The sequence below is a fragment of the Pelodiscus sinensis genome, chromosome 9 (genome assembly GCF_052426305.1).
Source record: "Pelodiscus sinensis isolate ZL-2025 chromosome 9, ASM5242630v1, whole genome shotgun sequence".
Taxonomy (NCBI): Eukaryota; Metazoa; Chordata; order Testudines; family Trionychidae; genus Pelodiscus; species Pelodiscus sinensis.
Genome location: NC_143060.1, coordinates 34,267,814 through 34,290,913, shown reverse-complemented (window position 1 = coordinate 34,290,913; position 23,100 = coordinate 34,267,814). Strand labels below are relative to the sequence as shown.

General features: G+C 42.0%; 1 protein-coding gene across 1 annotated transcript in view; it reads right to left on the bottom strand.

The window, feature by feature from the left end:
• Positions 1-23,100, bottom strand: part of PKN2 (protein kinase N2) — a 105,570-nt gene that overhangs the window by 53,078 nt on the left and 29,392 nt on the right. The window contains exon 2 of the mRNA XM_075936412.2: positions 2,034-2,334. Coding sequence (XP_075792527.2) covers positions 2,034-2,334 — 301 coding nt within the window. The remainder of the gene's footprint in view (positions 1-2,033; positions 2,335-23,100) is intronic.

Genomic DNA, 23,100 nt, shown 5'->3' with positions numbered 1-23,100 from the left:
TTTTGTACAAAATGTTAATGTTATTTTTATCACTACATTTTGTGTACTATATGTATCCATATCTATATAATCTATATCTTTTTATATAACTATAATACATGGCTCTTTGCACTCTACCCACAGCTATTTTGGCTCTTAGTCTCTAACTGGTTGGCCACCCCTAAAATAGTTGATAGAAATACCATCGACTATTTGATTACAATTAACTAACCTAAATTTAACATCCCTCCCTTGAAGCAGCCTCTCTGCCTCACACGTTCCAAAGTAGTTTTCCTCCAGCCTTGAGAGTGTAATTTGCAAGAAGGCCAATGATAAAATGCACTGAACTCTGTGCAAGTCTAACAAGGGTAACTCGCCACTTTGGCTGCATATTATAAGATATTAAATCACCTGCCAGCAATATTCCTTCTACTCTTGTCCATCCATGAGCAGATTTTTCTATCCATGGGTGGAATAAATGTTATATTGCACACTGAGGTATGTGTGAATGTGCACTACCAGTAGAAACAAAAAACCTAACTGAGTCCTCCACTAATCAGCTGGACAGCATCTGAATCTCTCCTGAGTTGCAAAAGCACACAGCTTACAGGAAACACTGCTATATATTTCAAAATGCTTACTGCATCCTTTACTTTAAAACAAGATTCATATGTTCTTTTTTACCACTGCCCAAACTTTTCAAGAGCGACAGTCACTCAACAGACACTCTCAATGGCAAGTATATATTTAGAGTCCTAACTCATGGATATCCGTGGGTATCTTTTTGTGGATAAGGATATAAAATATGTATCAGCGCAGGGTTGAAAGTATATTTATAGAGACTCATGTTAGCAACATTTTAATGTCAAATCACCAGACTGTCCTTATGCCTGCCATTTCACAACACTGAAAAAAAAACATTTGTTTGACTGTTTACTTTGCTAACATTCCATTTGAAAAAGCCAATTCTGGTATTTTTCAAAATTAATACAAACTCCCTGCACGTTCACAGAAAATACAAGTTATACAGGTTGGACCTCCCTTGTCTGGCATCCTCAAGACCCGACTGGTCCCAGATGAGGGATTTTTCCAGACAGGGGAGGTCATTGCAGCCCTGCAGCCACTGGCTCCCTGGTTCACCCCCCGCAGCCCAGCTGAGCTGGTCACCAGCTCACGGCCCCTCCCCAGCCCATCTGAGCCATATGGAGGCTCCTGGCAGCTCCCTGCCCCCAAGCTTCGCAGCCCAGATGTGCCATGCTCCTTGTTCCCTCCTCACAGCCCAACTAAACCTTGTGCAGGCCCCCAGATTCCTGCAGAGTGTCGGGATTCTCTGATCATGGAACATCCATGGTCATGCCAGACCATGGATGTTGCCAGACCAGAGAAACCTGGATTTTAGAGGTGCAACCTGTAGTATAATATAGTTTGAAAGATCATCAGTTAATGGGAGCCTCTACATATGGAAATCCCTAAGAGTTATTCAATTGATTTTGCTATACAGACATTTTTACTACAAGTTAGCCAAAGAATAGCATGGCAAAAGCCTACTTTTTGATAAAAGAAGAGCTACTATTTTAGTTTCAGACTGTTGAGGCAAGGGGTTCATAAACATTTTCAGTGTAAATCACAAACACTCCTCATGTACCTCCTGCTCACCCATCTGCAATCACACATCCCTTCTGGAAACTACATGGAAAAGCAATAAGAGGATTTTTGTGTGTGAGATTGACAGTCTTAAGTATTTTAGTAACTGAAAGTAATTGCAAGCACAACATGCCTAACCAGTGGTCTTCTGACCACAAATAAGTGCTCGGAACTATCAGTAATCTGCAAGACTACATTTAGAACTTACTTAAGGAATCTAAAACTATTCCAATAATAATTTAAGGAAAATATGAAGGCATGTTGGTAAGTTTTTTAAAAGCAATTGGTAACTCAGTTACAATAATAATTTTTTGTAATGGGAGGATTTTATTTAAAGTAAATCAACATTAAAAAGGTACTAAATATCTAAGCTAGGAGAAAAAAAATTAATAGTTTTTACAGTAATATACCTGTAACATCTTCTGGATCTGTTACAACAATGTGTGCATTTAATTCCTGTAATTTATGATGCAATTCTTCTAATTTCTTGTTTGATTTTTTCAAAATGTTGTCCACGTAAGCCAAGTTTTTTTTATCCGTTGTGACCTTTCTGAGGTTCTCTGCTCCCTCCTTGATTTTAAGCTCCTTCCTTATTTCACGTTTGATTTGGTCCTTTATTTCATCCAATTTCTGTTGTACCATCATATCTGAGAAGTCCAATTTTTGGCCAATGCTTACATTTTCAGAGACTAGAAGACTTCGGGCATCCCCCTACAGCAAAAAAAAAAAAAAAAAAAAAAAAAAAAAACCCACACCAGAGATTAACCTCTTGCTAAACATTTGTGTGTTGTCATGCTGTAACAAGCTCATAAAATTGTACACTTTTGCGAAGTTATGCTTTCCAAGTAACAGATTTGTTTTAGGCATAGTAAAGGTTTCGCTAAACTTATTTTAACACAAAGAAATTTAAATACCTCTGGATTTGTCATACATATATGCCTTGCTTATCAGCCCTATTGGTATTTTTTCGAGATATGTGTGTTTTAGCACACTAAGTGGATCTAAGCAGTATCCACTTTTAAGCTGGCTCCTTGTGCATTCCAGCTCTCTCAGAGCAACTTGCCCCTCCTCCAGCACAGCTGCAGGCTCCCCATGTGCACCGTCCCCACCCGCCGCATAAAATTTTAGTGGGTACATGTTTACCAAACTAAACAAATTTTAACATCCCTAGGTACTTTATTTCTTGGCATAGGTAGATGGGAAGAGGAAGACCAAAAGCATGAAGAATAACTTATCTAAATAGGTTCCCTGAGAGTGACATACAAAATGGTTATTCTGAATCACATTTGCTGCAATTCAAATATTTCATTTGTGTGATTCCCACTTACATGCTGCATGTGTCCACATAGGCCATACCTGTACTTCACTTACACTCTTGCCCCATCTTTCTTGGGCATATAGAGAAAAGCTACCCTGACCATTTCAGTATTCTTGCGAATTCAGAATCCCAGTAAAGATGGATTCCAAAGGAACAGGGATAGAGTGAAGGTTTGCAGATGCCACACCAACAAAATATTTCAAAGAACCAGTTACTATAAAATAAGATAGAGTCTATATATGTAGATCCCTACCTTATAACTAGCCATCAAGTTTTAGTACAGTTAGACAAGTAAGGATTACAGAATTGGTCTACTAATTTGGAATACGATCTATTCTCTAAATCCAGGGTATAACATTTAGTACAGGTATGTTACTGAGCTATTGGTAGCTTCCTATAAGATTCCTGTAACAGTAATCTCTTAGGTATGCTGAAGAGGTTTCCAGGGCTGCTGTTGCAAAGTCTTTGAGGCTTGAAGGAAGGTGTATATTTGCTAACTAGTAACACACTGATCCACTTGTATAATCTCTGGAAAGAAATGATTTTACATTCCACAGCTTTCCTAATACAAAAAACATAAAAACCAACTAATAGTCTAGCACAGAGCTACTTAACATTCGGCCCACAGTGTGGTTTGGGTTTATGCGGGACTCAACACACGGCTCGTGGGCGAGATCCTCTGAACATAGCCTCCACTGGGAACAGGCTCCCCAACAGTGAGGCATATTCCAGTCGGGGTGAGCGCTGAAAGACGCAAGCAGACAGGTTGGCCAGAACAGATGGGTACAGGGTGTCGGCATTTCTAGCCCCCATGGAGGTAGTGCCGGGAGCACAAGGGCACTGTGGGAAGTGATTTGTATTCATGCCCATCAGTGTGCAAGAAGCTATTTACATATATTCTTGCATGTATATGCAACCACACTTAAGTTGTGGCCCTTGACACATGCTGAGAGTATCATTGTGGCCCACAGGGCTTCCAAAGTTGAGTAGCCCTGGTCTAGCAGCACCTTAAAGGCTAACAAAACATGTAGATGGTATCATGAGTTTTCGTGGGCACAGCCCACTTCTTCAGATGGAGTATTAAAAGTCTAGATCCAAGAATAAATAGAGGGGGGAGAAGGAGGGAAAGAGGAGGGGGAGGAAGAGAGAAAAATAGTGAATTAGATTATTCACGTTACAAGAGGCTGACGAGAATAATTTGCACCTCTATAAGTACACATTGGTTGGCTGGTTAAGTCACTAGGAAGTGGAAGGTAGTGTGCAAGCCAGCCAATATCTTTATTCATTCCTCTCTAATAGGAATCAAACTTGTAAGTTAAATTAAGTTCCAACCCTTCCCAGTGTATTTGGCTTGTGGAATTGGCCTGAAACATGGTGACTCTGAGATCCATTATGAGTGCCCACGAAAGCTCACGATACTATCTACACGTTGGTGTTAGTCTTTAAGGTGCTGCTAGACTATTAGTCTGAAACTGGAAAAACTTAAACAAACTCTGCTATCCTCTGAAGCTTTTGAACAATAAACAATTATTTCCTGAATGGCATTATCCTGTTTAAAATGTCTTCAGAATTATTCTTCGTTATCTGAAGTATGAAGCTTGGTTTCTAGCAGGTATGGGTGATGCTTAGCAAAGAAGATAGCTTGATGGTGTAGTTTAAGTGACAAATAGGACACCATCTTGCTGGGGAACTTAGGGTACGTCTAGACTACATGCCTCTGTCGCCAGAGGCATGTAGATTAGGCTACCCGACAGAGTAAAATGAAGCGGCGATTTAAATAATCGCCGCTTCATTTAAATGTACATGGCTGCCGCTTTGAGCCGACAAACAGCTGATCAGCTGTTTGTCGGCTCAAAGCGGCAGCCATGTAAATTTAAATGAAGCGGCGATTATTTAAATCGCCGCTTCATTTTACTCTGTCGGGTAGCCTAATCTACATGCCTCTGGCGACAGAGGCATGTAGTCTAGACGTACCCTTAGGGTGGGTTCTGAGTACTGCCTTATCCCTGTGTAATAGTGCATGAAGGTGATTAGCCATCAATACCCAAATCTCACTAACTCTCCTGGTTGAGAGAACAGCCATTAGGAAGAGGATTTTGAGTGAGAGATGGTAAAAAAAAAAAAGCACTTGGATAAGAGTTAAATGCAGTGGGGATGTTCCAAAAGAATGATTTTTAAGTCTCTAGGACAGGAAAGGCTAATGAATTGAATGTGAACAATTTCTTTCAGAAATTTTTAATACTGGGATGAAAGGACACACAATTGTGAATGTGAAAGCGACAGGCTAAAATGGCAGCTAAATGGTCCCTAATGTAGTTGATGGCAAGACCCTATAGCAGGGGTCAGCAAAGAGCCAAACTACATCAAAATTCAGAACAAGTGGCCAACAAAGCCAGTATAAGAATGTCCATTTGCATCACTGAAAATATACAACTATACAAGATGCTAAATATTTAGTATAATAAATATACTAATAATTGACATGATGATTAATAAGAGTATAAATGAAACCTTGTCCTCAAGGACTTTATTTAATAGGACTTTTGCTACTGCATCTTTTTTGCTCATGTCTTAGAAATCTACATCATAATTGGTCAAATTCTGCTTCATACACACATTCAGGCTATCTTGTCAATCTTGAGCACAAATTACCTTGGATGTGATTTCAAATGAGAGAAAGCCTGCTCACACATATAGGTGCAGCCAAACATTGAAAATAAGGCCAAACTGACATTTTGCATGGTGTTGTATGAGACAGGAAATTCTTTCCAAAACTGCAGAATCATTGTGCTCCAATTTCTTTGTGTCAGACCTTTTCTGCAGCTTTGTCAATTCTGCACTTTGTCGAGCAAGGCATTGTAAATCAGAATTCATCTTGATGAATTTTTCCACCCCGATATCTGACTCCTTGAAATCTCCTATTCCCATTTCCAAATCACTGACTGAGATACTGTCAAATCCAATTCTCCATTGAACATGTTATGTGGACAAATCATAAGCTTAAAAAAGCACTATTGCAAAAGTCAACAAAATGAGACTTGAATGCCATCAGCAGTTCGGAAACAAACCCAGCTCCAACGCAAAGATAAGGACATTGCGGAGAAACTAAATGAATTCTTTGCTTCAGTCTTCATGCTTGAGGATGTCAGGGAGATTCCCAAACCTGAGCCATTCTTTTTAGGTGACAAATCTGAGGAATTGTCCCAGACTGAGGTGTCAGAGGAAGTTTTGGAACAAAACTGATAAACTTAACAGTAACAAGTCACCAGGACCAGATTGCTTTCAACCAAGTGTTCTGAAAGAGCTCAAATTTGAACTTGAGGAACTACTGACTGTGGTTTGTAATGTATCCTTTAGATCATCTTCTGTACCTAATGCCTGGAAGACAGCTAATGTGACACCAATATTTAAAAAGGGCTTTAGAGGTAAACCTGGCAATTACATACTGGTAAGTCTATCATCATTACTGGACGAATTACTTGAAACTATAGTAAAGAATACAATTGTCAAACACATAGATGAACATAATTTGTTGGGGGAAGTCAACATGGTTTCTGTAAAAGGAAATCTTGCCTTACTAGAATTCTTTGAGGGGATCAACAAATATGTGGACAAGGGGGAATCCAGTAGATACAGCGTACTTGGATTTCTAGAAAGCCTTTTACAAGACCTGTTACCAAAGGCTCTTAAAGGGATAGAGAATCAGACAGAGAACATCTAACACAAAACCATGGTATGCCCACATCTTGAATACTGTCTACGGATGTGGTCACCTCATCTCAAAAAAGGTATATTGGTATTGGAAAAGGTTCCGAAAAGGGCAACCAAAATGATTAGGGTTTGGAACCGGTCCCATATAAAGAGAATAAAAAGACTGGGACTTTTCATCTTAGATTTCCTAATTCGGTTCCACAAGATTGTGCACAAAGTGCCTCCTGATGCACAATGCAATGAAAGTTCAAAAGCAGCAGTTCAGCTGTTCCGACAAGAGTAAGGAATCCCCCATATTTGCCAGTCATGCTAGGTGTCCTGTCCATACACACAGATACAAGATTATCCAACTGTATTTTTCTCGTTTAAAAAGTTCACCACAGGTTGCCCCTTGTTCCATTTTTTCCATCGGTAATCTCAGTCATTTCTTCATGCATAGCATTTCCACAAATAAATCATCCCAGAATACACAACTGATTAATGTCACATGTCAGTTGTCTTGTCCAAAGCAAAGCAAAGCTGTACTCAAAATCTTCATTTTTTCCTTGTTGATTTGATGGGCCATTTTTACAATTCTGCCATGGACTGTTTTTGTTTATAATGGTATGTCTTGAATTTTCTGTAATATTTTGTCCTTGTTCTGAAACTCGTCAAATAGTTCATGACCAATTTTTAGCATGCATCTTTTCACATAATCCCCGTCAGTGAAAGGCTTCCCCTCTCGATTAATGCTGTATGAGCCTGCAAAACTTGTGGAGTTTAAGCTCCCCTCTTTTTTTGGATCATACTATCAGGCTGTTTTGTTCAAGGTTCATTATTTGCTACAGCTCCTCGCAGGCTTTTTTGGTGCATCACCCTGGGAGTATTTTATAGCAAATGCCGCATGTTTTGCCATGAAATTCACTGTTTTTGTTTGAGAACAGGCTCTCACTACAAATGAGACAGTGTGGCGATCCAGAACTATCCACAAATGCATATAAGTCTACCCATTTCTTTTGAAAATTGCAGTATTTGTCATCTCTTTCTCTGATGGAAAGTGGAGAGGATGGATGGCTATTAAAATGAACAGTTAAAGGTGAAAGACCAAAAAAAACCCCAAACTAATCCCATCTTGACACGAGTATTGTGTATTTAAAATTTTGAATAAATTTTTCATTTTCATTTAAAAACATGTATTTTGAGAATGACAAAGAGCCATATTTGGTTCCATACTGAGCCAAATTTGGCTCCAGAGCTGTAGGCTGCAGACCTCTGCGCTACAGTCTGAACTGGAGAACACAACCTTGGAACAGCGACAAGGAGTCCTGTGGTACCTTATAGACTAACACATTTATCGGAGCATAAGCTTTCGTGGGCAAAGACCCACTTCATCAGTTGCATGTACTGGAAATTCCAGAGGCAGGTATAAATACACAGGCACAAGAAAAGAGTACCAATCAAGAGTAAGACTATAGATAACAAGGGCAATTCAGTCAGAGAGAATGAGGCCCACTTCTAGCAGCTGATGTGGAAGTGTTAACACCAGCAGAGGAGAAACTGTTTTTGTAGTTGGCTAGCCATTCACAGTCTTTGTTTAATCCTAAAATGGTGTGGTCAAATTTGCAGATGAACTGTAGCTTATAGATTAGTCTATAAGGTGCCACAGGACTCCTCGTCGCTTTTGCAGATTCAGACTAACATGGCTAGCCCTCTGATGATACTTGAAATCTTGGAACAGAAGTTTGCAATGGGTTCAGATCTTGTTGTGAAGCCATATACAAGATATTTTCCACTTTGATCAGTAAAGGGTTCTTGTAAAGCGTTTCCTATTCTGTGGGCTCATATATAGGCGAGTTCCATACAAACAGTTACAGGTACATGAATGGAGAATTTGTCCTCAATCTGAAAACTGGAGAAAAAGAGGTTTTATAAACCTGTGCATCAGGGAAACTGGAATTAAATCAGAAAAATCCTAGAGGGGATGAAAAGCACTGTAGAGCGACTCTGGCATGGTAAATACTCTGAAGCAGAAGATAAATTTTTTTGCTGATGGCAAAAATAGATCTATCAAAGGGAGCCCCATCTGTGGAATAATGGCTTGAAAATGGAATCTATTAGTCACCATTCATGACGTGCTCAATATTTTTTGCTGAAGTTATTTGCCAGATAGCTGTTTGCTCCTAGTAGGTGAAGAGTCATGGGAGTTATACTGTGAACATGACAACATTGGTGCACACATTGACTCACACAGCTGTTGCTACAGTACAGTGGAGAAATGTTTTCTGATCAGGATCTTTACTGTTCCCTTCAAGAATAATAGAAAACTCTGGAAGCTAACCCCCAGAGTTCAAATGCACAGGAATGGAACCAAGGACTTTGTTCAGGGCCACTCTGCTTTGAATTTGAGGTGGTTTTGATGCTCCCCTCCCAACTAGCCACAGAGGCACCTGTAATCAGTGACATCATGGGAAGTAGGTAAAGAATGGCGCTCCTTTGCACTCACTTAACACTATAGATGCGTTTCTGAAAATGTTCATGCTAAGTGAAAACGTGCTATGCGGGGTCAATTTTCCCATTAAAAATAATGGAAAAGAAGGGGGTTGCATTTCAAGTGGTGGTGGCAAAGTCAATTTTTTGTTGGTGCTGGGTCGTCAACGTCAACATTAGATATCTAGCAACACAAGATAACTAGCAACACAAGTCGCCACGGTTTCTTAAAACACAAAGATAAACATGTGAATGAGCGGAAGAGCGCTGTGACCACATGTATCATCCGCTCATGCGTATTACCCTAGTTTCATCAACTTATACTGCCGCACAAAGTAGCCCGCCACTTGATTATTTTCATGTTATTTCAGGGACGGTTGTTTTATTCAAAAAACGTTCCCTAAAAAAATCGTGCTATTGCAAAAACATGTTGAGCAGGCACGTGTTAAACGAGTAATTACTGTATCTGGAGGTTTGTTTAGCAGTTCAGGAAAACTTGGTATGGTTCCAACTCCTATAAATTAAGTTTGATGGTTGGTAAACCTTACCTCAGCCATCGAGGGACATCTCATAAGTGCATGATGTCATGTGCTATAAGATTTTGAGAGTTTTTTGCTGCCATTTCAAGATTATGCCTGAAGATGGAGATGAGCTATATGACTGTCTGAAACCTGTCTACAGGGATTTTGGCTTTTGTTGACTAAATCTACAAGGTCTCTCATACATTCCAAGAATTCTGTTGGAGTGAGTTACGCTTATGCACTAAGACTGTTGGAGTAAGTAAATTGAGTACTGTGAAGTAAGTTTTCTGTAGCCTGGATGAATTGATAAGTGCTTTGAAGTTGAAAGGTACAAACCAATCCAACCTTCTAGAGGAGATGATGAATGCCAATTTTAATCAGAATATGAATTAAGGATGTAAACGTCTCCCTCTCCCCCACCCCATGCTGCTGCCTCTACTGCCCCAGGCTCATCGATTAATCATTTAAATGATGAGCCTGGGGCAGTAGAGACAGCAGCGTGACGGGGGGGGGGGGGGGGGGGAGAAGGCCAGGCGGGAGCAGCTGCTCACAGGAAGCTGGCTTAAAAGCTCCCTCTGAGCACTGGATCCTGTATAGCCACCTTCCTCCCACCACCACTGCCTCTGATAGAGACAGCAGCTGGTGAAGGAGGGGGGAAGGAGGCAGGTGGAAGCTGATGTGTGGGGAGAGCTGGCTTTTAAGATGGTTACCTGCATGTACCAGCTCTCAGGACTGTCTCTCCGTCCCTCCCCTTTTCCTGCGCATCCTAACTCCTTCAGAGTCGCCTGGCCTCCCTTCACATTGCTGCTTCTGTGAGCACCGGCTCTTACAGTGCTGTCTTCCCCCTGAACTACTACCTCTGATACAGGGATTAGGGGGACAGGCAGAAACCAATGCTCACAGTGAGCCGATTTAAAAGATGACTCCCCACAAACACTAACTGCTGTAAATTTTAGCAGCTACAGATTTACAAAATAAAATGCATTTTAACATTCCTACCATGAATGTGTTGTAACTTCAGGTACCAGATAGGTTGCAGTTCCCTTTTTCTCTTGGCAAAGTAATAGCAATGAGAATAGAAGCCATACTGTGTACAGTAAACTTCTGATAATCCGGCACCTTTAGGACCCAGGGGATGCCGGATTATCAGAAATGCTGGATTATCAGAAGTGGGGGAGAGCTATGAGGAGTCTGGGGTGGGGTGTGGGGCATGCCACCCCAGACCCTTCATAGCCCACCCTTTCGATAGTCCAACTCTGCCCCAGGCATCCCCGATTCAGCTGCTGCTGGTCAGTTTCAGCAGTGGCTGAATTGGGGACGCCTGTGGCAGAGCAGATGAGGTGCTGCCGGGTTGGTCCGGTAGCGCCGCCCCTCGGCGCTGCAAGACCAAACCACCAGCACCCCAGCTGCTCTTGGGGATGCCTGGGACACAGCAGCTGGGGTGCTGCCAGGTTGGTCCCGCAGCGCCGAAGGGCAGCGCTACAGGACCAACCCAGCAGCACCCCAGCTGCTCTGCCCCCAGCTTCTCCGATTCAGCTGCTTGTCCGTTTCAGCAGCGGCTGAATTGGGGAAGCTGTGTGCACAGCAGCTCCAGTTGTCCGGCTGCCCAGAGCACTTCCGGGTTCCCAATGGTGCCGCACCATCAGGAGTGCCAGAGCATTGGATGCAGGACTAATGGAGTTTTACTGTACTACTTCTGTTTCTCCTACTTTGTAGAAAGGAGCGCACCTCTTCCTTCAGATATCTCTTGGAAGATTAATTTCTGAAGCGAGACTGGGGAATGGGTATAATAGGGCAAGGACTAAAACTGTATGGAGTGGCCTTCTATAATCTCCTGTACCCATTGAAGTAACCCCAGCCCATGCTTAAGAGAAATGCAAAAAATAGCAATAGTAGACAGTAAGCTCCTCAAATTCAACCTGCCATTTGTAAGACAATGCAGTAAAGGTAGAAGAGCAGTGATGGGAAACCTAGGCTAGTGAGTGGGCCATTTAAGTGGCCCTCCATTCTAGTGGGTTGCAAAATTTTCATAATCAAGCTGGTCTCCCAGGATCAGTTAGTTTTGCTAACCGTGCTTGTGTACCTGGAACTTGTGGTGTGTGCCGATGGAACCATACCAGTGCTTTGATCGGATGCAGAGGGAGCACATAGCTTTCACAGTCATGTGTCCTTGCTTTACATGCAAGTTGCTTTATTAATACCTGTAGGAAAAAACTATATGGATGGAAACCAGTGGAATCTGGCAACCTGGTATGTGAGCCACAGTAAACAAAATGTCTCACATGCCACACAGAATACCAATGGGCTGCAGGTTACCGCCAGTACAGGAAGACGACAAGGGTCACATAGCAGAAGTAAAGCTTCCTATAGTGAAATCAGCAGGCCTCTGTTGCTGACAGAAGGAAGTTCTGTCTGAAATTGACCTTGGGGTTTCTTCTGAGTTGCAGCTGTATACATACCCAAGGATTTCAATGTAGCTCTAGAGTCCCATGGGGTATGAAAACTCATTGGTTGAGCACTTAAACAGGTCTCGTCCTTTGAAGGAGATGTCTTCAATATCTGCTTGGACCTCTTTAAGAATCCCCAATATTGCCCTCTTCTTGGCAAATGCTATGACCACTGAACAGGCTGTATCTAGGACTATTTGGTGACAATTTTTGTCTAACTTACAAACTCCCTCTGAAATGATGGATCTCAAGATAGCTCTCACTTTCTGTAGGACCTGGTCAGTGAATTATACTTATCCTATGGTTCTCTAGTCATATTTAAAGATTAGGACTTAACTGCATATTGACACTTGACAACGAGGGGGACCGACAGGCCTTTCTGCTAAGATATTAAAGTATCTTGGGATCTTTTGTCCAGGAGTGATTTAAGTAGTCCTATCTTAGATTTTCCTGTGTTGCAGATGCATCCGACTCCTAGGTCTAGTAGTAAGTAGATGTTTTTAAAGCAGTGTGGTAGTGCAGGAAGAGAGACATGGTATGTTTTCTCTGCTTGTTTCAGTTCAGAAGGTAAAGGCTGGAGTCAGGAAAAGGGTTCAAGAAATCCTTCATTTATTGACATTGCCAATTTGCCAGGGAGATTAGAACAGTGAACATAAAAAGGGTATATGCTTTCCCCCATACTACAAATCATTGCATTCTCTATATTTGCTGCCATTTTCAGTTCTGAAAGGACTTTAAGTTGTCAGAAAAAACTATTGTTAGTGGGTGTCACCAGAGGAATGCAGATTTCTCAGAGTAGCCAGCTAGAAAGGGTTGAGAGGAGTCTCTTCTCATTCTTTCTACAGACCTAGATTGCAGCTCCTAGATCTAGACGGGGTCCCCCAGAATGTCAGCAGAAGATAATCCTGAAAAGGCCCACAAAGATGTTTGCTGATGCATGTCAGGAAATCCAGGAGGGGGGCCCTCAAAATATGCTGGCAGTGATTTTGAGGGTGATCTGAGGGTTGCTGCTCTAGAACAATTCCTGCAATGAAGAAGCAAATGGATGTCAAGAGAAGAATCTCTGCTTGACTAAGAAGATTGTGAGTTGACAGGGTAAAAAGAGGAGGAGGAGTAAATGCAGTCTAAAGATAGTGCCAACCTCTAAGCGTAGGTTAGGAGACTACCTGTATTGACTCTTCAATCCTTCTAGCACGAGAAGGATCTGTGCCAATGGCATCTGTATTGAAGCCAGTGCTAGGTTCTCAACATCAGAAGTCAAACAGATCTGCTGGTACTAGGGGTGTAAAAATTTGTTTCATAAAGGTAACCGTGTAATGCTAAAAATCCTAGTGGTTACACTCAGCAGTATAAAGCTTAAATAAGGAGCTGTCAGATCCACTCTTGTGGAAGCTTTGCGATTGCAGCTAAACTGCTTCCTTGGGAGCGGGGCTGGCAGGGGCAACAGGCCCCACTCCTGGGGAGGCTTCACTGCAGGTCTCTGCAGCCAGCTCTCCAAGAGGGGAACTGGCAGCCCCTAGGAGCCCAACTGCCAGAGAGCCAGCATATAACTTGCATGTAATCTGCAGCGGGGGAGCCGGACCCACTACAGACAGAGCCTTCATCCCGCCTAACCCTGTGTCCTTTTCCATACTTTGAGCCCCTACCACAGATGAATTTTGTTATGTGCACCAATTTGGAGGACCTCCATGTCGCTCAGCACCTCCACATTGGTGCACACATAAGAAAACTCATTCTGCACATGGACATCAAATATTAGAGGGAACAATGGTCAGTTGCATTAGGGATTTGGGTACACCATTGTCACTAGAGCTGGTATGTGCCAGTGAGGAGAGAAAAAGAGAATGAATGATGAAAGAGGTCAGTGCAAACAGGGCAGAGAAGTGTCTCGACACTAGCCCTTGTAATTACTAATAGCTACAAAATTGAGCTGGTGATGACTGGACATTACAGGATGACAGGCAGAAGCTGCTGAGTTCTGTCATGCTGCCACGGGCAGTAGGGATTTAAAATAGCAGTTAAGCAGTTAACCTGTTAAACAAAATGATCTTGCACAAGGGGCTTCCCAGTCAAGCCTGCGGCGCAGGACTGGGGCTGCCGCACGGTCAGCTGGGGTTCCGCCTGCCTCCCTGTGCAGGTTCCTGCCACCCGACCCAGTTAACTGGTACCTATCTTAAGTCTTACCAGATAACCATTTAGATTCCTAATGACAGTAAGAGGCAAGTGAGAGGAGGTCAGGGATCTTCTGTCTTTTATAGTGTTGGGGACTGGGGCATGGGTATACTTAGGAAACTACGGAAACAGACAACTACAACTTGTTAAAATGTTACTCAAGTTCTCCTCTGTACACATTCACTAACAGTTTGTTTTTTTAAAAATAGGTTATCAGAACACTTCCAGAATAAAAAAAAATCTAGGCATTAGCTGCCATTTTTGTAAACAGAAATGTATCCTAAATACTAAGATTAGCAAGAATCACCACTTTGCCTTGGATTGGACTATGAGTATGTATGGGACAGAAAAACAACAGATAAGCAGTTTAAAATGATAAATCCTGCTTAAGCAACTCAAGGTCATGCAAATGTAGTGCACAAGCAACTAAACTGGTTCATGGAGAAACAATTTATTCTAATGCAAACTAAAATTAGATCAATAGGGCAGATTCATTATTCATAATGAATGTGACCATAAGCATAGTTGTATATGGAGCCAGGTGAAGAATCCACATTTTGGGGATTTGTCAGAGTATGAAATACTTGCTATCAATTTTTAATACAAACACTTATTGCCATTGTGGAAGACAGGAACAATCAGTACCTGACAAAGAGGCAGCAAGCCACTGGTGAATATTTTATGTAGTTTGTAGGTGAGTTTTGTTTCAGCTCCTTGCTTGTATTTATGTTAGGGATGGTAGATAGCAGTTACATGATTATTCAATTAACTGAACAAAATATTATCAGTTGTACAACTATTCTATAGTCCCAGGGTGGGGCTGGCAGCCAGTGCGCTCCCGGCCCTACTCCCAGGGAGCCCCCTGTCATCCCGCACTGCAGCAGCCTTGGTCTGCAGGGGGGGCCCAAGCTTTCCATTGACATAGGCTGCACTGACTTTCCACAGAACAGCCTCTGTCCACAGCAAGCACAGGCCTGATGGACAGAGGCTGCTCCAGGAAGCTGGCATGTGAGGAAAGCTGACTTAAAAGTCAGTTCCCTAAGAATATCAGCTCCCACTTGTCTCTCCCTCACCCACGCTGCTGCCTCTGATAGGGTATGTCTACACTACCCCGCTAGTTCAAACTAGCGGGGTAATGTAGGCATACCGCACTTGCAAATGAAGCCCGGGATTTGAATTTCTCAGGCTTCATTTGCATAAACAGGGAGCCGCCATTTTTAAAACCCCGCTGGTTCGAACCCCGTGCAGCGCGGCTACACGGGGCTCGAACTAGGTAGTTCGGACTAGGCTTCCTATTCCGAACTACCGGTACACCTCGTTCCACTACCTAGTTCGAGCCCCGTGTAGCCGCGCTGCACGGGGTTCGAACCAGCGGGGTTTTAAAAATGGCGGCTCCCTGCTTATGCAAATGAAGTCCGGGAAATTCAAATCCCGGGCTTCATTTGCAAGTGCGGTATGCCTACATTACCCTCCTAGTTCGAACTAGGAGGGTAGTGTAGACATACCCATAGAGAGGCAGTAGTGCAGAAGGGGGAAGGAGGAAGAAGTGGCTCATGAGCCAATACACACAGGAATTAATTAATTCTGGAATTCTAGAAACATTCTAGATCCAAATAACACGAGAAACTTCCATTTGAATCAGCTGACGTCTCCATATTTACTAGTAACTGATTCTGTATTAGCAAGTTTCTAAGTTTCTAGTAATCTTTTTTTGGGTATAGAGTGTGGAAAAAACATGTACTATACATAAGCTGAACATTTTAAATAGTAATATTACAATACTAACTAACTACAATACCAAGAGAGGGAGCATGCTATTTAAAATTAGTATGTTTAGCTTTCAGTCCAATGGTAAGTCACGTAATAAATACCCCAGAAAGTACAATGCATGAAGCTTTCAATAAACCCACAAAACCTATTGTAATGGACACTATTCAACCTAAGTGTTCATTAGGCAGTTCTTAGATATGTCTCCCAAAGTTCCATGAGAGTCTCAAAATAGCTGAAGAGTTTCTTAGTGTTAAAAGCAGAGTGAGAGCAACTTTAAAATTCTTATTATTATTCTTCAATGTGTAAATTAAAGCAACTCAGACAATCAGCAGAATAAGTGTAAATAGAGCTAAAAGCCTACATTAGCGTAAGATGGTGTAATGTACTCCCCTTTATGCTTCCCCTCTAAATTTGGCCTAGTATGATAGCGTATCCCAATGATAAAAGAACCCACAGTGCTCACTTGGTTGCTAACAAATACAATAGTTCACTGCATCCTATATTCTTGATAAGTATGAATGCCATCACTGATGATGATGTAGAAGCCAAGTACAATATACACAGCAAATAAGAACGCAGAACAAACAAAACAAACCCACACAGAAGAACATTAAGAGATTCCTATTTGCCTTTCTTACAAATTTGGCATAGATCTACTTGAATTAAATGAAAAAGATTACCTTGTTAGCAGACTTTTATCCCCTGATTTACACTATGGCTGAATTTGAATAAGGCATCTAGTTACAATTTACTTATCATGGGATTTTACAGGAGTCAACAGATAATGGCTCACAATTGGCAATTTTGATATGTCAGTTAAAGTACATCAAGCCTGTACGCTAAAATGAGTTAACAGAAAAATCATTACAGGAAGCAAATAACTATTTTAAAAGCCCAGACAAATTCAAAGGATCCAAACTCTGAGCTGATAGAATATACCAACGCAAACTGTTTTCTATGAGGGACAAAATGCTATGCTTTACAAAGTGTTGCTTTTATTGCAAGGTGTCACTCAGACAAAGAAATAAAATATATTCATGAACATACATCTGAAGGCCCACAGCTTTAGTGCCAACATCTAATGACCTTCTTCAGCCAAAGGCAATTCCACTCTGCAGTTGTTACAAAAGAGCTCTGTGCCAAGAGGCTTAAACAGAAATAGTAGGATAAAAAAAAAAAAAAAAAGACAAAAGCTTACTACCATTCAAGTGTAAAAAAATGTGAGATTAAAAGAAAAACCCCACCAAGGTAACACAAAATGTCTAAACAAAACCAAGGAAGAGTTAGCTTTCCATTTTCTTAGTAACTCCCAGAATGATAGTAATAGTACTGCTGAGTTGAAAATGCATCATATAGTCAATGCCAGAAGAACCCCTCTCCTTTCCCAGATGGCATGTGATAGAGCCACCTGAGCAGATTAGCACAGTCTCTGAAGAAATTGCCTTGAAAGGTAGTGCCCATGCAATCATGAAGACATTGAGATTCAGACACCGTAGTTGCTGACAGATGGCCAACAGACAGACAGAACAGTCCTCATCTGTCAAGTGGTTCAGATCATTTACCTCCATTCCATCCCCTAATCACCAAGTTTCTGATTCATTCATTGCCATTAATTTTGTAGTTATTTTTGGCTGTTATGTTTTATAAAGACTTCATTAAAAATGGAGGTGGGAGAGCGATGTAGCAACTCCTGAAATCATTAAACATTAGTTAAGAAATAAAGTCAATTCTCTTCTTAGTATTCTTGCATGTCAAAGTTTTCAGATACTTTCTGTTAAACATTCCTTCACAAAAAACTTTAAGCTACTTTTATAATACTCAATTAGTGTATTAAAGAAATAGATTTAATATCACATAAGGACTTCTCAATAGTATCCCACTTTCCAAACCATAAGGACTTCCACATCTAGATTTACTGGGAAGTATTCTGGTTCATTCCAGATTTTATTTTTTAATTCTTTTCATGAGCATACATACAAATATCAGAATCTCAGTTCAGTCTCTCTCTGCTGTGTACTGCAACCACTTGAGGGGGGAAAAACTGATCAGATCTCTAACAAAATGATTAAAAATTATGGAATGTGACTACTTCAACAAAAGAACACACCCACAGACCTGATTTTTTTTTTTTAATGTCATTTGGTTTATGCTCTCAACTAAATAAAGCAACATGCTGGAAATTGACACTTCTCTTAAATTTACCTCATTACAGATCTTAGACTTGAAGCTTACCTTTCTAATATGAACATTTCTTCTGTTTTTGAAAAAAAAATTCAACTATTATATCTAATCCAACATCCATTTATGAAATTGGTTTTAGACAGTGATGTCCAACCTTTTCAACCTGAAGGGCCAATCATTCTAAACGCAATCAATACACAGGAACAAGTTTGCTGAATCATTCCACTCCCTTTGTGCTGTTCAAGCAAGCACCCACACAATCCCTGATGAGGATTACCATAATATGGAGGAGTCCATATTGGCTGTAGAACAGTAAAGGGCAACCCAGGATGCATGGGCTGCATGCAGCCCACTGGGGTTCCACATGTGACCTGAACACCCAGTCTGTCCCCTCCCCCATGCCTCTTGTGCACTTGAGCCCCAGCTCTCCCTACTACTTCCCCTCCCTCCCAGCACTTTTAGAGCACCTTGAATCTGCTGATTTGCATTCCGTCTCTGCTCCTTGTTCAAGCTGAGGGAGGGAGGGAGGGAGGGAGGGACAGAATGTGAATCAGCAGATTCATGGTGCTCTGAAATTGCTGGGAAAGAGGGAAAGGAGTAGAAAGTGTGAGGCTGCACTGCAGGAGAGATGTGTGTGTGTGGGGGGGGGAGAAGAGACAGACAGAGGGCATGCAAGCCACAGAGGGAACCTTAGGGTATGTCTAGACTACATCCCTCTATCAGCAGAGGGATGCAGATTAGGTAGGTCGACATTGCAAATGAAGCGGGGATTTAAATATCCCGTACTTAATTTGCATAAAAATGACCACCGTTTTTGCCAGCTCAGCACTTTGTCGACAAATTGGGCAGCAGGTAGATCGGTTGCCCCCCACTGGATTTCAATCATGCAGCCCTCTGAGATGAAAGCGGCCCACTAATGTTTCCCCACTCAATAGTCTCAGTTGCCCATTGCTGCTGTAGACTCTGCATAGCCATTTCCTATGCTCTCCCTCCCAGGTTTGGTGTTGGGGTTGAAGAGATAGGATAAGAATGGGTGAAGCACTATATGAACCTGCTGTTATTTGTTCAGTATGAAGAATGCTAAGAAAAAAAAATGGAGGGAAAAATAAATAAAAGCTATTCTCTCACTATTAAACACGTATCTAACCAATCTTAGTAACTGTAAGAAGAAATAATAGCTAAGGCATTTCCACACATCCCTACATAGCCTTAATGTCCATCATGAGGCGGTACAGGGAGCACATACAGGCAACAAACACAAAAAACCGCACACACAAAAAAACACCCTCAAATGAAAAAACCTCAAGAGAAGCGTGTATACCTGAAGTGGCATACCCACAAAGTTACTACCTGAAAAAGAAACATATTTCAATTTGTAGTCAGACTGATAATTTGTTAACACAGTAAGTTCTCAAAGGTCACAAACAAGACACCACTATGTTAAGAAATAATGTATAGGAAAACACAGATCTAGCTAACTTACTGCAAAGTCTTAATGGGCTCAACTTCACCTAGGTTGCTGGCTTGAAGACAGACTATTTAAACATTCAAATTTAAGATGGAAGGCCTTCAATCTCACATACCAAGCAAAAGCTTTTCAGATATGCTTACTGAAAGTAACACCACCACTTGGTTTTGTGATGGGGTCAGGCCAGATGGCCACAAGAGAGTAAAAGAAAGCAGGTATATTAGCTCCAAACAGGTCCCGGTTTCCCTGGTAATGAACTGTAGAGACGTTATGATTCAGGTATCAGGTGGGGCAGGGAGAGCCCTGCTGGGTCAACAGTCCCTGTAGGCCCCAGAAGTCCTAGGGACATAAACTTCAGCTATAGGGGAAGAGACTGTCTCTTCACGTCCAGAGAGGCCACTAGAGATTTTTCCTCTCCTTTCCTCCCCTCCTATGCCAATGGTGAGAGTGGCTAAACCAGATTATGGCTTGCCCCTGAAGTAAAGGAGTTAGACAGAGCCATAGTGAGCTTCTGAGGTGAGCATTTCGGAGTTGCCGTTTTCCCCAGATGGGGAGAGAACACTCAGCCTACCATTACCCAGAAGCATGGGATCCACTGTGCGAAATTAGAAACTTTGTCACAGTACGTGTTCTAGCAATGTGGTATTTTGAATCTATAGTGCCTGATGTTGGGAAATGATTACTATGGTGAGTGATGCCAGCCTATGAAACTCGAATTCCTAACCCCTTTCTAAATTGGTTCTTAACCAAATTATCCATGAATCAGCATTCTGAGTAAATTGAATGTACTATCCAACCTGTAATTTAAAATGTAAAGGGGGGGTGGGGGGGAGAGAAACTTGTCAAACTGATGTAGGAATGAAAATTGATGCCATTTCCTCTGATGGAGAGAGATTAGTCTAGAGTTGAAGGCATCAGGGTATCAATGCTGCAACTGAGTAAAGGGGAAGCAATTTTAATTTAAAATGAGATTCTCCAATTTCCACTTGCTAGGAGGAAAGGATAGTCCTACAGCCCTAGACTGATACTCGAGAATGTAACAGTGACCTTTTTGATCACATGGTGTATGTGCATAGTTTTATCCAGTTTATTCACTATAAGAAACATAGAACTAGAAAAGATTTCTGATCTAGTTGTAATTGGTGGAGCCAAGAAGAGTTTTCAGGTTTGATATACTTTGAAGAATGTAGTTTGCAAGATAACAACTTACTCTATTCACAAGGTATTACTTAAAGCAGCATTTCTCAAATGCGACCACATTGGATGCATTCAGCCACCGTGGACTTTTCTTGCAACCGCAGCCTCCTGGAAGTGGGGTCCCACAGGAGTGGCCACCTAACCCAGGGCTACCGGCCAGGTTTGGGCCTTACCTTCCTCTGAAGATAAACACCAGAGGACTAGGCAGCTGGTGTTAGAGTCTCCACCTTCCCTGAGGCAGTGGGGATCAGGCTTTCAGTTTAAGCCCTGGGGCGGCAGGCAGCAAACTCTGGTCCTGTGGTCGGGGGACACAGTCCAGACAAGGCTTTGGCCCTGGACTCATCCCACCATTGCTCCAGCCCCATCACCCCTGGCCCTGCTGCCTCCCAACCCACTTTCCATCACTTAGCGTGTCCCTCATCTTCCCAGGGCTGAGTAGATCTGCTGTGAAAAGTGATTAGTAAGTTTGTTAATATCATTTCTCACTGCCTTCTAGCTAGCTAGCAAATCTGCAACTGTGAAATAAATTACAATGATTTGGACATTTATATGCAAATTTATTGTTTCCCCTAAAAGTTAATTAAATATTTTACACAGGGAAAAAACTGTCAGAGTGGTCACCAGCAAGAGTTGATGTTTGGGTTGAGGACACCAAAAATTTTTTGTGAGAACACATGGCTTAGAAGGAGTGCAGTCTTTCCTTCACTAGAATCTGACTGGGGAATTTACTTCATCTGAAACAAAACAAAACCCAACCAGCCTAAGTATCATTTGGAACATGAACAGAACAGTTCGGATATTAACCTAGATTTTTCAAGTAACTACAGTAAGAAGAGGAAAGCCAGAAGATCACAACAAGAAAGAGGTGTACCCCATTTTTCCAACCCAGAAAGCAGAGTTTAGTTTGTGAAACCATGCAATAGTAATTGCTAATCAGGCAGCGTGATCTATATCTAGCATTCTAGGACTACAATTCAGGAACATGGGTCCTGTTCCTGGCTCTGTCATCAATGCATTGTGATCTTGTGCAAGTCACTTCACCCAACACCTCTTGTATTCATCCCTAGAACTCTACTTTACCAAGGAGGGTATGCATTATTACCCAATTGTTAAGAAATGGAAATAAACAGAGGCCAGTGAGAGGTGACACTGTGTGTGGAGCAGGGCAGCATGCAAACCCTCCTCTCCTCCCCTGCCATGCAGCACAGAGAAACCAAGTGGAGCTGCTTTGAATGGCTTGAGGCTGTGCCAGGAGGGCTTTGGCTTCCTCCACCAAGGAATGCTATTCCAAGAAGGGCTGGGATGAGGTTCACCTTTTGAGGGTACCTACTGAATAGCTGTGTCGCTGCCTATCAAAGGCAACAGCGCAGGGGATGAGGGAGACGGAGGAGACAGGAGCCGGTGCTCGGAGGGAGACACCTACTCCCCCACACACTGCTGCCTCTAGCTAGCAGCAGTGCATGGGGGAGAGGGGTAGGGAAAGCCATTGCAGAACAGTCTCTGTCTGCGGTGTACTCAGGCTCACCACAGACAAAGGCGACTCCGTTGGATGCCAGGCCCCCTGCAGACAGGGGCGTCAGGTAGAAGCTGGTCTACGTGAGGAGCTGGTTTTTAAATCGGCTCCCGTCATGAACCAGCTTCTGTCTGCTATTCTGTGCTGCTGCCTCTGATACAGAGGCGGCGGCAGCGCAAAGTGGCAGCGGGCTCCCCAGGGACTACTGAATAGTTGTGTAGCTGCTAAAATTGAATGCACTCCCTGGCTAATTACATTCCTAATTACTAGAACTACATGGTCTATTTCCTCTCTCCCAGAACCAAATGCTATTGTGGTTAAGATTCCAACAGCTATTCAATACCAAGAACAAAAAGCTGAATGTTTCATCATATTGTAGCATTAGTTTTAGTGAGCTACCATACTATCAATTCAGGATTTAAATTTAATCTGAGTTACAGCTCTCATCTTTGTAACCCCAATTTGGTTAAGTTACAGATAACTAATATACAGCATTATGTGGATAATCAGTATCAATTAGGACGCCGATTAAATGGCGATATGCTAACAAATGAGTTTCTGGCTGTACCTTATAGCAGGAAGCATTTAATAGACAATAAAACCAACTTTAGAATGTAAATGGAACTTTGGCACATTGTGTAAATATGTTAGAGGAAGAACTAAACAAGTGCCTTTATAGTAACGAAGTTATACTCATGATATGGAAATATTTG